The 16,745-nt window shown below is 49.0% G+C and overlaps 1 protein-coding gene across 1 annotated transcript; it reads right to left on the minus strand.

Annotated features, from left to right (window-relative positions):
* Nucleotides 1–255: 255 nt before the first annotated feature.
* On the minus strand, nt 256–16,202 carry P2RX4 (purinergic receptor P2X 4). The gene is made up of 12 exons (XM_047696343.1): nt 15,986–16,202; nt 12,220–12,367; nt 8,910–8,981; nt 8,747–8,819; nt 8,234–8,330; nt 5,000–5,080; nt 4,755–4,896; nt 4,515–4,651; nt 2,027–2,120; nt 1,822–1,887; nt 1,416–1,511; nt 256–781 (listed from the first exon to the last, which is right to left on the minus strand). The coding sequence occupies exons 1-12, from the start codon at nt 16,117–16,119 to the stop codon at nt 755–757; spliced, it is 1,167 nt and encodes a 388-aa protein (XP_047552299.1). The 5' UTR covers nt 16,120–16,202; the 3' UTR covers nt 256–754.
* Between the last annotated feature and the right edge of the window lie 543 nt (nt 16,203–16,745).

Below are 16,745 nucleotides of genomic sequence, written 5' to 3' on the forward strand. Positions count from 1 at the left end.
ACACACGTACGGGTAAGATGAGTAGTCAGTATAGGACAAGATCTTGTAAGTTCTGTAGGAACCCAGCCTGACCAAGATAAAAAATCTTAGGCCTTCAAGAGAAGGTCGAAGCGGGGAAAATGCCTAAGCTCCAAACGCAGACTGCTTCGGGAAGTTTTTTCCTGAGCACAGTGAGCTGGGACAACAGATGGGTTTGCTTGTTTAAGTGAAAGGGAAGGGAGGAAAGTTCTAGTTCGTGCTATGAAACCACACAAAGATTGAGAAAAGTCTTTTAATGTTTGGTCCTTGACCACCGCAGCATGCCTTTTCTTAAAGGACACACACTGTCTTGTGACAGCACGGACCTGAAGAGGAACCACAGCCCAGGCACAGCCCGCATGCTAAGGGTCCAGCGACCACACCCAGCAGTCTGTCCTTCCCTCATAAAGTGCTTGACAAGAGATGCTGGGGCTCAGCTGGGAGCTGTCTCACAAGGAGCTGGAGCTGGGAGCCCCTGAAGAAGGCTGGGCTCCGGACGAGGCCCCAGTGGCAGGAGCACCACTGCCCTTGGGCCAGAGGTCACCCCAACACCCCCAGGTTGCAGGGTGCTTTGCTCTGCACATCCTACACACAAAACAGCTGGGTGACCATGTCGTTCTTGTGTAGTGGGGATGGATTCAGAATCTGGAACTTTCTCTGAGGTAACACGGCAGCCTTTTCTCCCTCTTGGCTGTGCTCTGATGAGGGCCACGGGGATCCCTGGTGTGGAGGAGCATCACTGGTCCATCTCACTGCCAAGACCCTGCAAAGAATGATACGCTTATTGTTGACTGATATGCTTATGGATAAATGTACCCCCAGCACGTGCTGCACGCAGGTGAGTCTGGAGAATTTGGGGCGGGTGTGAGGCCTTTCAGGCACCCCTTCACAAATGAACATACTCAGGTTAGTCCTTGAGCAGGGGGTCTCAAAGCATGGTGCCAACCCCTCTTGCTATGCGAGGCAAGTTTAAGTAGTGTGGGGTTTTGTCATAATATTCATTATCATAACTAACCTGAGACGTCACTAATTAAGGCTAGATTTTTTTTTAAAGGATTTTATTTATTAGAGAGTGTGCGTGTGAGTGAGAGCATGCACAAACGGGGGGAGAGGAGAGGGAGAGGCAGGACCCCCCCCCAGCTGAGAGCCCAATGTGGGGCTCCATTCCAGCACTCTGGGATCATGACCTGAGCCACCTGAGTGCCCCAAAGCTAGATTTTAAAGAGTGAGGGTCTAGAAGTGGAGCAGAGAAGGAGCACTGTGTGGCCACCTGGGTTGACTGCATGCCCAGTAGCACCGCTGTGCTAGGGCCTCGCCCAGTACTCCCGAGTGCTCACCACTGGCATGAGAGAGAGGTGCAGGAGGCAAGGTGCTAGGACCTTTAGGAGGTGACCTACCTGCTCATAATCCTCCACATACTTGTATTTCTTCTCCCGGTAATAGTTTCTCTTCTTCATGCAGTAGAGGACAATGATGTCACAGAGCACCGTCGCCTGAGTGTGGCAGAGGGTGAGAGAATGAGCCGGGCAGGATGCTTTAGCCGGTTATTCTGTGCCTGTCCCTTCCCAGGAAAGCCTGGAATTTTCCAAGGAAAGGCGAGGCCCCAAGGGCTGTGGTCTTGGAGAAGGGAAGGTGAGGTGGGGCTGGGGGCAAGGGCAACAAACGTAGATGATCTGTTCTAGAAACGAGTTTAGGGTCAAGGGGAAGCCCCAAGATGCCAGTGGAGGGTCTCGCCTTGCTGTGCTAACTACTGCTGCGGAGGCCCCCAGCCCCAGGGGTGAAGAAGCAGTCTAAGTCACTCACCACCCCTAGGAGCGCCAAACCGGAGCCAATGTTGATCATGGTGGGGATGATGTCAAATTTCCCAGCCTGCAAAAGACAGGAGAAAAAGAAACAGTCGTGATAGAGGGCATGAGCAGATAAAAGGTGGGGAGAGGGCCCACTGTCTGGCCAACCCAGAAGCCTGGGTCTCAGCCAGCGCCCCAAGAGGAGGGGGCGGCCAGGCTACCTTTCCAAACACTATGATGTCGAAGCGGATGCCATAGGCCTTGATGAGCATGCGGTGCTCTGCACCAGTCGGGTCACTGTAGTACTTGGCGAACCTAGGGAAGGAGGACAGGTGAGAAGCAGATGGGCACGGGGCAGGGACAGACAGGTGGCTGGATTCACCCTCTGGGTCCTGGATGGGGAATATCAGAGTAGAACTTCCCAAGGCACTCTTAACGGATGACGACTGAGCATCTTGAGGCCTCTCCCAGGCATTGTAGGTCACGTGTGAGGGCTAGGCTGTAGGCAGGGGTGTGCCAGGGCCCGTGGGACACCAGAAGAACTCTTCAGCATCACTGTCCCCTCCTACGAGCTGGAACCTCTGACTCTGAGTAGCCCCCATATCACAGCTGAGCCACCTGCCTGTTGCAAGGAGATCTGGCCACTGACAGAATGTGGCCTGTGAGCCCCAAACCCCAGGACTGCCCTGTGGGTGGGGGGCATGGGACTGGCCACGAAACTTCACAGGCCTCACAAAATCTGCACTGGACATCTTTTTAAAGAACCACTGACCCACTGATGGATAAATGAATAAATAAAATATGGCATAGCCACACAACAGAATAATTATTTGGCCATAAAGAGAAAGTAATGATACATACTGTAACACGGATGAACCTCAAAACAACAAAACACAATACTGAGCGAAAGAAGCCAGTCACAGAAGGCGACACTGTGATTCCATTTATATGCAAGTCCAGAGAGACAGGAAGTAGACAGTGGTGGCAGGGACAGTTAGGAGGGAGGACAGAGGTGATGGCTGAAGGATACAGGGTTTCTCAGTGAGGTGATGAAAATGTTCTAAAATTGTGGTGATAGTCTTAAAACTTCATGACTAAACACGATTCAGTCCCACACTTTAAGGGGATGAACTACCGTGGTATGTGAACTATTCTCAATAAAGCCATTAAAAAAAGCAAAACCTGACAAGGGGGAATGGAATGGTGGTGGGGGGCGGGGGGCACTGTTGAGCCATGAGGCCATTTGCTGCCTGTGTTATACAGGACATTGGTTCAGAGAAGCCTGAACTCGTGGTCTATGATCGCTCTGGCTCACGGCATCCACGTCCTGGTTGGGATTCAGGTGGGGCCTGATGCTAGTGGAGGTCAGGGGGGGCATCTGGTGATCCTTCTGGTGAGGTCTCCCATCAGCTTCTCTCTGCCTGAGGTTCTGACCCACGCTTGAGGTTTTCCACAGTGGTTTCTAGAACTGTGTAACAGTAGAGATAGAGCAACACAAATCTAATTTTTCTCTTCGGGAAAAAATTCAAATAGCTCCCCTAGTATCAGTGAGCCAAAATGATAGCCGACTGCAGTTCCAGGCGGTTCTAGGATCACAGGTGTCTTTGATTGTTACATGTTACCACTAGAGGGAGACAAGCGCAACACAAAAGCCCCTCAGACCTCCTTGGGTGGCCCCTGGCAGGGTTGCTTGCTTTAAGAGTGGCAAAATGCATGGAAGAGGCCGCAGAGCACCCTCAAAAATGTACATGGCTAAGGTTTTTGCTGCTTCAAGGAAGTGGCAGACCTGACCCTGGCCCCTTGGTCCTGCCATCAAATGACCAGCTCTCCTGGGTTGAACACTGTCATCCAGGATTTGAAATTATGAACATGAAATGCAAGTAGGGAAACAGTGTCTTTGCAGGTAGAAGGAGTTAAGCTGAGCCCGTACTGGATAAGCGTGGACTCTGATTCCATATGACTGGTGTCCTATGAGGAGGGGACCCACAGAGATGTGCCCAGAGAGAAGGCCATGTGACAAGGGTGGCGGAGATGCGAATGATGGGTCTATGAACCAAGGAACACCAAGCATCACAGGGAGACACCAGAATCTGAAGAGGCAAAAAAAAAAAAAAAAAAGGTGCTGGCTTTGCTGACACCTTGATTTTGGGCCTCTGACCTCCAGATCTGTGAGAGAGTAACTTCCTATTGTTTCAAGCCACCCACTTTGTGGAAGTCTGTTAAGGCAGCCCCAGGACACATATATGGTACTTTCAGCAGGGAAATACCAGTGAAGGCCTTTCCTGAGACTTAGACCTGTATCTTCCATACCCTGGAGATTCCAGGGGCAGACCTGGTCTTCGAGAAACTAATTCCTGGGTCTTTGGACCAGAGGATAACAAGCTCACCCATTCCTCAAAATCAGCGAGCAGAGGTCCTAGTTGAGGCTGGCCCCAGGAAGCTCCAGCAGCCAGCCTCTCTCAGCTGTTGTGTGAATTGTCTCAACATGATTTCTGAAGTAAGGGGCGCAGGAGGCTTTCGGGGGCCAGGAAAGCACAGGTACAAGGCTCTGCTTGAACGCTCTCCCTGGCACCTAGCCTTTCCACCTGCCCTTGGGCGGGCCCAGCGAGTGCTGGTCTTTGAAGGGCAGGGACGGCCCACTGGGGAGTGATCCAGCTGCCGTCACTCCCGCCCGCACACAGGAGAACTGGGGCCCAAGCTCACGCCTACCTGAAATTGTAGCCAGGGGACACATTGTGGTCCACATCCCGGGTGTCCAGGCGACGGAAGGAGTACCTGGGCAAGCAGAGGGAGGAGGTTCTGTCCAGGTTGCAGTTCCACTTGATCTGGATACCCATGATGCCTCCCTGCGGGGTGTGAGCAGAGAGAGCGAGCAAGCTTTCCTTGGGGCCCGTTCTAGAATGACACGTGTTGAAGACTGCGTCAGAGAAGCCAGGGACCCGTGCCTACCTCGATGGCCATGTCCTGGAAACTGTGCCCTGCGCTCTCCACTATTTTGCCAAGACGGAATATGGGGCAGAAGGGATCTGTTACAGCGTCATAAATACATGATTTGAGGTAGGTAGTGGTGATGTTGGGAAGAATATTCCTCCTAAAGTCAGGAAGAAGCAGAAATGGAGTGAGGAAAACCTCAAAGAAAAGCCAGAAGTCACTCTAAAACATTGGGGGAACTCACGCGGCCGGCCACCACTTACTTGCTGAAATTAAATTTCGGGTACCAGATGTTGTTCTTAACCAAAAGGGTGAAGTTTTCTGCAGCCTTTAAAAAAGCTGGTCTGAAAAAAAAAATCATAGTGTATTGTTAATAAAACACACATATACGTATACTCACTTCCTTGGATAATATTTTTAAAAAGCACATGCACGTGTGCCTTACAATGTCATCTTCTCAAGAAAAAAAGTGAAACATCTTGAGCATTTTCTACTCTCTTCTGCATAAACACTAGGTCAGCAGGGGAGACTAAACCAAGCCTTTCCATTTCTTCCTCTTGTGCCTCTTGCCGAAGGCAGTGGGAGTTTAAGAGCCGGAGGAATAGCTAAGGAGGGGTGGTGCCCAGTGGCCTCCCAGGGAAATTATTCAGCCTGCAGCTGGGGGGAGGGTTTCAGAGCTCACCTTCCTCAGGTGTTCTCGGCAATGCTCCACAGATCAGGTTTTTCAAGTCAAAGCAATGATAAATTCACCCACAGAGTGGATCCTGACCTCATCTCCAAAGTACATAAAAATCACGTGTCTGGGGGCGCCTGGGTGGCTCAGTGGGTTAAAGCCTCTGCCTTCAGCTCAGGTCATGATCCCAGGGTCCTGGAATCGAGCCCCGAATCGGGCTCTCTGCTCAGCGGGGAGCCTGCTTCCTCCTCTCTCTGACTGTCTCTCTGCCTGCTTGTAATCTCTGTCTGTCAAATAAATAAATAAAATCTTAAAAAAAAAAAAATCACGTGTCTGTTGGCGCACGGCCTTGACTCTGAAGGGCCACGTCAGCTCCAGGCTGACAGTACAAGCTGCATCTGTCTCCAAGGGGACCCCACTTCTCTGGTTGGCTTCTACAGGAGAATCCGGTGCTATACGCAGACCCCTCTGTGTGTGTGTTGGGGGGGCACCCCTGGTCCAGGTGGAATCTTGGAGTTATAAACAGGACCAACAGTCTTCTCAACCCTGAGACAGAAGCAAGGCCACACAGCAAAGAGAGCCCAACTTGTCAGTGCTCATGCCAAGAAAGGCCCTGACCAAGGCACTTTTCCCAGGGCTTCAAATCCCCTCATTCCTATATCCAGAGGGATGCTAACTACTGCTAGTTTTTCCTACCACTGTCATTCCCTATACTATAACTTTCCCCCACATCTGTCTACCTCATGTGCCAAACTTTCTTTTTAAAGATTTTTATTTTTAAGTAATCTCCACACCCAATGTGGGGGCTCAAACTCATAACCCCAAGATCAAGAGCTGCGCGCTCTACCCACTGAGCCAGGCGGGTCCCCCTCATATGCAATACTTCTAAGGCTGATTCACTGTTTAAAAAAAAAAAAAAGGTGAAATTCACATAATGTAAGATTAACCATCTTAAAGTGTTTAATTCGTTGGCATTAAATGCATTCAGGATGTGCAACCATCTCCACCATCTGGGTCTAGAACATTTCCATCACCCCCAAAGGAAACTCTGTACCCATTTAACAGCGGCTATCTATTATCCCTTCCCCCCAGCCTTTGGGAACCACTCATCGACTTTCTCTAGATTCGTCTACTCTGGATCTTTCTGATAAATGGAATCATACAGTATGTGGCCTTTTGTGTCTGGCTTCTTTCACTAGCACCCCGTTTTCCAGGTTCATCGATATTGTAGCATGTAACACTTCATTTTGTAATAAAGATTTATTTATATAAATAAATAAATATATAGATATATTTATAGACCTATAAATATATCTATATATATATATATATATATAGACCTATAAATATATCTATATATATATATATATATATATATATATATATCCATCCCCCATAATGTCTTTGGACTCTGGAGTGCATTTCTTTAAAAAAAATAATAATAATAAAAAAAAATTTTTTTAAAAGATTTTATTTATTTGACAAACAGAGATCACAAGTAGGCAGAGAGGCAGGCAGAGAGAGAGGAGGAAGCAGGCTCTCCCTTCGGAGCAGAGAGCCCGATGCCGGGCTTGATCCCAGGACCCTGGGACCATGACCTGAGCCGAAGGCAGAGGCTTAACCCACTGAGCCACCGAGGCGCCCTCTGGAGTGCATTTCACACAGAGCATTTTACTTGGATCCAGACACATTTTTGAGTGCTCAAAAGCCACCCATGGCCAGTGGCACTGATGTTAGCGACCACAGCTCCCTAAAGCGAAAAGATCCTTTCTAAAAGGAGGATCTAAAAGATCCTCCTTAAAAGGAAAGATCCTTTCCACCTAAAAAATCCTAGACTCCTTTTCTTTTTGTGTTTCCTTCCCTAGTCTGAGCTGCTGCCCTCAGCTGTCTTGCCATCAGAGGCTCTCATCCATTTTTTCTCTTGCAGCACAGCCAGGAGGGGGTTCATGGGGCTCCCGGCACCCGTGGCCTCATCCAGGCCTCAGTCTGAACTCTGGGTAAGGAACGCTGAAGTTGCAAGCGGTTCTGGGAGCACAACCTCTAACCCCCTACCCCAGTTAAAGCAGAGCCAATTACTACTGGGCAGAATGTTTTATTTTAGGGCACCCCTGAACCTGCTCTACTTAATATAACACATTTCAATGGACATTAATTATTTTCTGGCCTAGCCTCTGCTTCCTTCTTTTCTGGTAATAGAACCCCCAATTTCCTTCGAAAGCCCCATCTCACTACTCTCAGGGGGTGTTCGTTGGGTGGGACTGACTCCGCCTTAGCTCCCGGTAGGGGCAGGTGACTTGGCCTGAGATGATAAGCAAAATCCACATTCCAGCCACAGTGATGGGCTGCAGGATGTGTTTGAAGACATGATGATGGACAGATCTAGAACCTCACTGGACAGCTGGGCTGGGAGACTAGGGGGAATGTCAGTCCAAAGGCACCTCTGGGGACTACACCATGAGTCTTGCGAAGGAAGCCAATACGAGGGGAAGCAGAGTCAAAATCTGGAGACTCTGAAGCTGTCCTTTGAGCCTCAGGTCTAGTCGTGCTGGGACCTTCCTAGTTCGTTAAACCATAAACCGGCCCTGCTATGTGTGTGTCATGGGTAAGGCACTGAGAACTGTTTCCTGGAGTTACTCGAAAAAGACAGGTCCAGACATGGGAATCAATCATCTGCACTATGACAAGTGACAAACACTGTGGCCCACCTTGCCTCTAGCGGTTGTCTGTGGTCCCCGCCCTGGGGAAGCCTGACTCCACACAGACACCAAGAGCACAACACACAAGGCTTAACTCCCCCCGACGTCTTCCCTCGGGTAGGACTCACTTGGGCACGTGTGTGTCATTCTCCACTGGGCACCAGGCTGCCACCTCGCATGTCTTCACAGTCTCATTGAACGGCACACATCTTCCTGTTGCGGCTCCTGCAGGGGTAGGGGGGACCCAGGTCCGTGGGGTCTCATATTTCCTACTTCGCAAGGTATAGAGTGGGAGCACCACCCCAGCGTCCTGTGCAATCAATCCTGAGCTATTCCAACTCTGGGGTTTATACAGTTTCCAGAAATGAGAGGAAAATTGTCGCCTAAGTCTAGAAGCAGGGCAAGGGCAGTGCCAAGCCACAGCACAGGGCAAGATCTGGGATGATGGCTTCTGGGGCACAGGTGACAGGTGAAGGTTGAGAAGATCCTGGGTCCCTAATCCGAACACCAGGCTTCCTTAGGGTCTTGTGGAGGAATTGGGGATGTGGGAGATTTCTCTGTCCTGAGAGAAGCCCCACAGGGGAGGCCATCTGGTCAGGGGCTGCCCATCCCAGGCTAAGGTCACAGCTACGTGCTCATACCGCTGCTGTGGGTGCCCGAAGAGCCAGCAACACAGTTGGCATCTGAATTACAAATAGTGGTTTTATCTGGAAGCTGGAAAAAGAAGAAAGCATGACAACAAATTCCATGTGGTCAGTCAGGTGTGAGGACAGGCTCAAGGCTCCTCCCTGAGAAGCTGCCTACCTCAGGACAGAAGCCCTGGCTCTGGTTCTTGGTGATGATCATGTTGGTCATGACGAAGAGGGAGTTTTCCTCCTGTAGAGGGGAGACAGCATCACTCCGTTACCTTCAGAGGAATCAAGCCGAGCCACGAAGAATGCCAGTCATTCATTTCATAGGACAGCACCTTTCACTTCTCCCACATGCCATGTCTAGAACAATTTAAAAAATGATTTTTGATCTCTTGTTCTCTGAGAGCTTATAACCCAACTGAAGACAGGATTCAAATAAATACTTGTACCCCATGGGGCGCCTGGGTGGCTCAGTGGGTTAAAGCCTCTGCCTTCGGCTCGGGTCATGATCTCAGAGTCCTGGGATCGAGCCCCACATCGGGCTCTCTGCTCTGCAGGGACCTTGCTTCCTCCTCTCTCTCTCTGCCTGCCTCTCTGCCTACTTGTAATCTCTGCCTGTCAAATAAATAAATAAATAAAATCTTAAAAAAAAAATACTTGTACCCCAGTCCCCCTGATCTCCAGAGGATGCCTGAACACGACCCTACATATGCTCCCTCCTTCCTGAGACGCACATACCCGGTATAAAGTTAAATTATACACTAGACACAGTAAGAGGTTAACAAAAATAACTGATGCTAAAATAGAACAATTAGAGTAATCTGCTGTAATAATTACATGAAATGTAGCCCCTCTCTCTCAAAAGACCTATTGTGCTGTACTCATCCTTCTTCGTGTGATGAGAAAATGGCTGTGTGGTGAGGGGAAGGGAGGCGAGGATGCAGCGTGGGCCACTACTGACCTGAGGACAGGTCAGGGGAGGAGCAAGTGTTTCCAGACTGCAGTTATCTACGGGTAACTGAACCTGTGGGGGCGGGGCCTACTGCTCACATATATTCATGGCGGCATTATTCATAGTGATCCAAAGGTGGAATCAACCCAAATGTCTGGTGACAGATGAATGGGTAAAGAGACTGTCTTTATCTATACCTGTGCGTGTACCTATAATGGAACATGACCCAGCCATAAAAAGGGATGGAGCCCTGACACACGTTTCAACGTGGATGAACGTCGAAGCTACGACGCTAAGTCAAAGAAGCCAGACACAGTAAGGTGGACACATTGCATGATTTGATTGTTATGAGGTTTCCATAGAGACACAAAGTAGACGAGTGGTGGCCCTGGAGGTGGCCTTAAGGCGGAGGGTGGGATGAGTGATTGCTTAATGGGTGTGGGGCTTCCTCAAAAATGTTCTGGAACAGGAAGGAGGTGATAGTTGCATAATATCATGAATGTACTAAGTGCCATGGGATTTTCCAATCTGAAATAGTTAATATTATGACATATGAATTTCACCTCCATGGAAAAGGAGATGTCGATCACCTGAGGTGGTTCCTTAATAAAGATTGGTTTGTTGAGGGAAAAGAGCCAACAGGTACGCAAAACAGCCTCCGCCAAGCAGGTCACCTCCGAGGGACAAAAATACAAGACCACCAAAGTCCCAAATTTGGCTGGTTTTCTTTCCTAACTGAAATTAAGTTAATAAAACATTCTAGAGAAGACCCTGTCAGGGTCAGTAACTGGCACTTCTCTCTTCGAGAAGGTTCTGTTTTCTCCTCCCAGGAAGGTGCCAAATGGTTGATTTAAAGTTTCTGGAGCGCAAGTTCACTGGGGAATGAGACTAAAGTGTTGATTGCTAAGGACCTTCCAACACCAGGAGTACAAGACAAAGACGCCCCAAAACTCTAGGTGGACCTCCCCCTCACTGAGCCATGACATTCTAAAATGAAATGCCAGAAGCTTTCTCTCAGCATCTCAGACTCCGGGAAGAGTGGAGTTAGCCCCGTGAGCCATCTGGGGGATCAGGGTAACTCAAGGATCAAAGTGTCTGTAGACATCTCCTCAGGTCTGATGAGGGAGAAGCTCTGGAAATGGCTGGCATCTTCCAAAGAGAGGCCTAGAACAAGCCATGCTGGGAGACAAGGAAATGACCCCAAGAGGAAGCTCGAGGATGTGGCACGATGCCTGAGTCTCTCTCCTGGCAGCCCCGTCAGGGTCCTTAGTGTTCCCGCAGACACACGCTCTTCACCTGGTGCTACAGAAGGCTGTTCCTGTGACTCCCGAGATAGATGTGAACGATTCAGTAGGCTTTACTGTTTTTCCTATTTCTTCTCTATTTTAAGCTTAGGGAAACTTCAGTCTGGAGATGAGCCAAGTAGAAGTGGGGCAAACAGATGTTCCATCTCCGGAAAAGCAGGAGGCCATTGTGAAAGCTCATGAAGGGAGCTCTGGGGCGCTCTCAGAGCCCTGGGCCAGAGCTGAGCTGGGAGGCGGGGCTGCTGCCCGTTCCTCCCCCCCTGAGGGGCAGAAGCAGTGGGCCGACACTCTTCCTTGGTCCCAGTGAACAGACTGAGGGTAATGGCCCCAGAACTCGGCAGGACGAGGCTGTGGCTTCATAGGAAGCAGTGATCTCTCTGTTGACACAGGTGCATGCCAATAGGACCACCCACCTCCAGCAAACTACAAATCCCCTCTTCCATTTGACCTTCATTGCTCATTCACTCAGTCTTCCCTCTGGGCAGCCCGCAAAACCCTTCTCTTGAGAAGGCGGGGGCAAGACACAGTTGAAGAAAGAGTTTCTGAAGTCCTTGTTTTCCCCAGCCAAGCTCTGAATCAGGAGAGATCTGGCCACCCCAGTCACCCTAGCACGGGAGCCATCTGGAGGGAAAATGGCAGGGTCTGGCTGTGGACCACAGTCATTACTATGGCTAAAGAGAGTCAATATTTGACTTGAAGCTTTGTGGGTTAACAGACTGGATACTAGGATGCTGTATCAAACGCTTTCTTCCCTTCTCCTTTGTTTCTGATGAAATCCTATGCGGGTATGTCTGTTCCCTTCTGGTTTGGCTTTGGTCTCCCAATTTAATTACTGACCAACTTTCTACACAGTCTGATTTATCTTGTGGGCTAACAACAATAAAGCACATACGAAATGTAAAAAGGCAATATTTCCACCTGAATTTTTCCCAAGATTTAAAATATTTGCTTTTCCATCTTTGGGGCTTGAGACAGACTGAGATGTCTGCGTCTAAGCCAGCCATGATTTAAAGCAAAAGAAACAAGGCTGGTTGAATATTGTTTATTAGACCTTAAGGCAGAATGAGATTCTTCTGCACTGCTTTCTCGGACTAGGACAATTAGTCTGGGCCCTGGTGATATTAGAACTCTGCCAATCATTAATCAAGAGTGCAAAGTCTGTAAAGGGAACGGAGCTAATCAGAAGCTTTGGTGTTATTAGACAGAAGCCACGGTGGGAGTCATACCTGAGCTGGAATCACATAATCTGCCACATCCCAGACCCGGAATCCAAGTGTAGAAGTGTTGGTTACAGTCACGCCTTTGGCTTTGGTAGTAACTGAGCTGACCACAGAATCTGTTTCCTGGTAGCCTTTTTCCCACACAAACACCCACCTACAAAATAGAACAGGCCCCTTAAATTGCCATTAGAATTCTGTGAATTTGAACTGATGCTAGGGAGCCTCTGATAGCCAAAGGCTGATAGTGTAACATTCACTAATCAAATGATTTTGCAAAACTGCTTAAACTTGGGAGACTGCATTTCTACTTCTGCAAAATGGGTGTAAAACCCAAACCACAGGGTGGTTTGTTGGGAGATAAATGAGATGACACAGGTAAAGAACTTGGCACAGTGACCAGCACAAAGAAAGTACTCATGCTGTCTTTATTAGACATCGGAGCAGTTTCAACATACTATGACCTGCAGAATTACCCAGAGATGATAAAAATTATGATAATAGTTACCATTTGAGTGTTTTCAGGTGCCAAGTACTGATCCAAGCTCTATATATGCATTAACTAACTTAATCCTGACTACTTTATAAGGTAGATATCATTATTATTCTCTAGTTTTACTGAGGAGGAAACAGACACAGAGAGGTTAAGTCACTCGCCCAAGGTCACACAGCTAGTGAATGACAAAGTCAGCATATGAACTCATGTCTTTTGCCTCTGAAGCCTCTTTTCTTGCCTTGTATGTTATACTCCCTCCAGAAAAGAGAATCTCACTGCTCAAGTGATTTTATACTTGTTTTTTACTTTTTCTCCAAGAATTCAGGTCACATGTATGCTTCTCTTCTCTGGGAAGAATTGGAGGCATTACAACCAGTCTGAATAATTAAAAAATCTAAAGGCATTAGCGCATAGTGGTTAGGACACTGGAACACAAACGGAAGCCAGCGATCACGGTTCATTTCTCAACTGCACCATTAATCAGGCATAACTTTGGCCAAGTTGTTTAATTTCTCTATGCCTCAGTTTTTCCCATCAATAAGATGGAAATGATAATAGGATTTCACAGGGTAGTTGTGAGGTTAAATGAGTTTTGCATATCAGATGTTTAGAACAATGTTTGTGTTGCCATTATAGACTGAAATTGGCCATGATGGGAGTATTTACACCATGGAAATTGGCCAATGCTATAAATCAGAACTCCTTCCTGCCAGAGCTATTATTAAATACCTATCAGCGACTATTACTGTTGCTATTATTTCTAGAAAAAAGAAACAAGCATCCTTCTCCTCTCCCTATAAGCCCTAGCTGCTGAGATTTCAAAAAATCACTGGTTTTGGTTACTTATAAGTTAGTCTGGTCTGAGCAGTCTCTATATTGTCCATCCTAGAGACAGCCTTTAAGGCCTTTTCTTCAGGGGTTCCAGGAATTTAGCTGCAATTTAAGATTTCACTTAAGTCTATTCAGGCACACAGAAACTTAGGGCAGGAAGGTTTCTATTATTTTACCATAGTGTGCAGTGAGTTGCTACAGCAGAGACACATGGTTTTATGGGAATCACTATGTTATTACCTATTTACTCATATGACAGATAACAGAATTAGATAATGGAGAAATGCATGTTTAGTCTAAGAAGAATTGGATTAGGAAGCTTTGAGATGAGTTAAAAAAAAAAAAAAGAAAGAAAGAAAGAAAAAAGCCCTCAGAGTTCAGATCCTGAGTCAGTTTTGATCAGAGGAAGATGGATAAATGCAAAGCATTTACTGCTTTATAGATCCTCATGATCAAAGTAGCAAACACTCCAGGACCCCTAGAAAGCTGTGCTGCCCAGCAGAAATAGAACACAAGCCACATACATAGTGTACTTTCTAGTCGCCATGTTAAAAAGAAAAATAGATAAAATTAATTTTAATGATAGATTTTATGTTATCCAATATATCCAAAACATTTTAACATGTTGTCGATGTAAGATGTATTAATGCGGTATCTTAATTTTTTGGTTGTCTTACACTATGTTTTTGCAATCCGGTGTGTATGTTATGGTGATAGAGCATCTTGTTTTGGAGTAGGTACATTTCAAGACCTCAACAGACGCAGGTGACTAGGGGCTACTGTATCATACAGTGCAGCCACAGACACTTCCTGTAGGCTAGAACTTTAGAGATACCCTAAGATAGAGTTAAACTAATCCTCCCCCTAGTATCAAAAGCCAAGAGGAAATAGCTGGGAGCCCTTCATTCTAAATACTTCCAATCCGACCCAGCAATGCGAGTTTAGTTAACCAGTTAGTTGCAGGTCTCAAAATTTAAGGGGGCATCACAATCACTGGGGGGCAAGAAGTTGTTGGTGGTGGTACTTAACGAGACTCACTAAATCCAAACCGGGGAGTAGGCCAGGTGGTTCTGGTGTACAGCCCATACGTGTGGGAAGCCATTTCACTGAATCCTCTCAGAACTCAACCGCTGTTGGGCTGATGGTGTCAGAAGCCATACCTGCCTGATGATGTGAATTCCGTGGACAGTGTTAACATTCCAAGCCCCGCCCCAGGGTGGAGGACCTGTTACTTTATACAATTCCTCAGGTGAGTCTTTCGTGATCAGGAAGGTTTAGGAAACACTAGGACATTGGTTCTCAAACTGCTCCCCATCAGAATAGCTTGGGGAGTCAGTCATACTCCATAGCCAATTAAATGAGAAGGTCTGGGGATGGGAGTCAGCAATCAGTACTTTTAAAAGACTCCCCAAGGTTCTAATGCGCAGCTGGGGACCACAGCATTAAGCCTTTTAAGAAAAGGAATGCCAGTGCAGGTAACATCTGTCAGCTCAGCAGCTCTAGATATCATTAACACCGCAGGTGGATCTTGAAAGTGGGCCCAGTTAATTTCTACCTCCTCCCGAGTTTCATTAAATTGTAAAGGGTGGGGGCACCTGGGTGGCTCAGTGGGTTAAGCCGCTGCCTTCGGCCCAGGTCATGATCCTAGGGTCCTAGGATCGAGCCCCATATCGGGCTCTCTGCTCAGCAGGGAGCCTGCTTCCCTCTCTCTCTGCCTGCCTCTCTGCCTACTTGTGATCTGTCCCTGTCAAATAAATAAATAAAATCTTAAAAAAAATTGTAACGGGTGCGCTCAATTAAAATTAAGCATTTGGTGAGGGGACAGAAGGTGGCAGGATATATGGAAGTATAAGAGGGCAGCATGGGGAACGATGAAGGGAAGGAAGGTACCTAAACAAAAAACCCTAACAACTCCACAAAACGAAGTGAACTAACTTTATGTGCTTTTTAGAGTGTGACCTCTTCATCATCTTGGGTTACCACGCGATACTTAAAGGAAAGGGCCGGAAGCCACTGGCCCAAAAGGAACCAAACGCAAAGCCTTGGTTTCTGTATGCAGATCATCAGAATGGGAAGTGAAGAGCAAAAGATTGAAAGGGGCAAAGCCAAAGGACAGCGTGGAGCACCTCAGGGAACAAGAAGCAGGAAGGGTGAGGATGAAGGTCTAGGCAGGCTTTGCTCTGAAAATGCACAGTGTGAAAGCACTCTGCTGCCCGGGAGCCCGGCCCACCGCCCAGCCCTCCCGGGACCAAGATCCGGGGAGGCGTAGTCATCCGCCTCTGGTGGCCGCCCCTCGGACAGCGCCTGGAGGCCGCCTGCGGGGCTCGCCCAGTGACCTAGGCCAAGAGCAGCATGTGCACGGCCGGGACCCAGAAGGGGAGTTCCTGACCGTCGCGACTAGTCCGGACCCCCGAACCCCTCGGGGACAGCGCCCGCGGCCGCGCTCACCCGATGACGTAGGCCAGGATGAGCAGCTGCACGGCCCGGTTCATGAGCCCCACTTTACGGCTGCGGATGAGCACGATGCGCGGCGTGTCGTACTCGAACAGGAAAGAGGCCAGCCCCACGCACCAGCCCGCCATGGCCCGCTGCCGCCGTGCTGTGCGGCCCCGCGCTCTGCGCCCGGCGTCCCGGCCCACCGCCTGCTACGCGCGCCCGGGAGCCCCGCCCAGGCGGCCCGCGGCCCGCGACGCCGCTACTCGTGTGGGAGGGCCCGGAAGGAGGCGGCGCTGAGTCTCGGGGCGGGGGCCCGGCGGAGGCGACGTTCCCCTTGGGTACGAGCGGCTTTCCCGGGGTGGGGGTGTGGGACCCGTGAGGAGGGAGTGAGCTCTGCCTTGAGGAGGAGTGACCTCGTCATTAGGGCTGGCGAGAACGAGCGACACCCGCAGATTGCATTGGCTCCACCAGGAAGGGGTGACCTCCTCCCTGGGGACGGATGACCCTCTGGAGGGCCGGGGAGAACGAGTAACCGTCTTAGTGGAGATAGAGCCGTCGTGGAGAGTGACCGCTCCCTTGGGAATGAGTTACTACTTGGGGGGCTAAAGTGGGGGGGGCTACTGAGCTACTCCTTTAGGTGGTCTAGGAAGTAGGAGTAACCTGTGGGTGGGGGGACTGGGACAGCTTAGGAGAAAGCGCAGCCCCTCGGGCGGTCCCAGCTGTGCCTTCCCAACCTCTGGAGGAAGAACTAAATGTCAGGTGTCCTAGGAGC

The sequence above is a fragment of the Lutra lutra genome, chromosome 12 (assembly GCF_902655055.1).
Source record: "Lutra lutra chromosome 12, mLutLut1.2, whole genome shotgun sequence".
Lineage (NCBI taxonomy): Eukaryota > Metazoa > Chordata > Mammalia > Carnivora > Mustelidae > Lutra > Lutra lutra.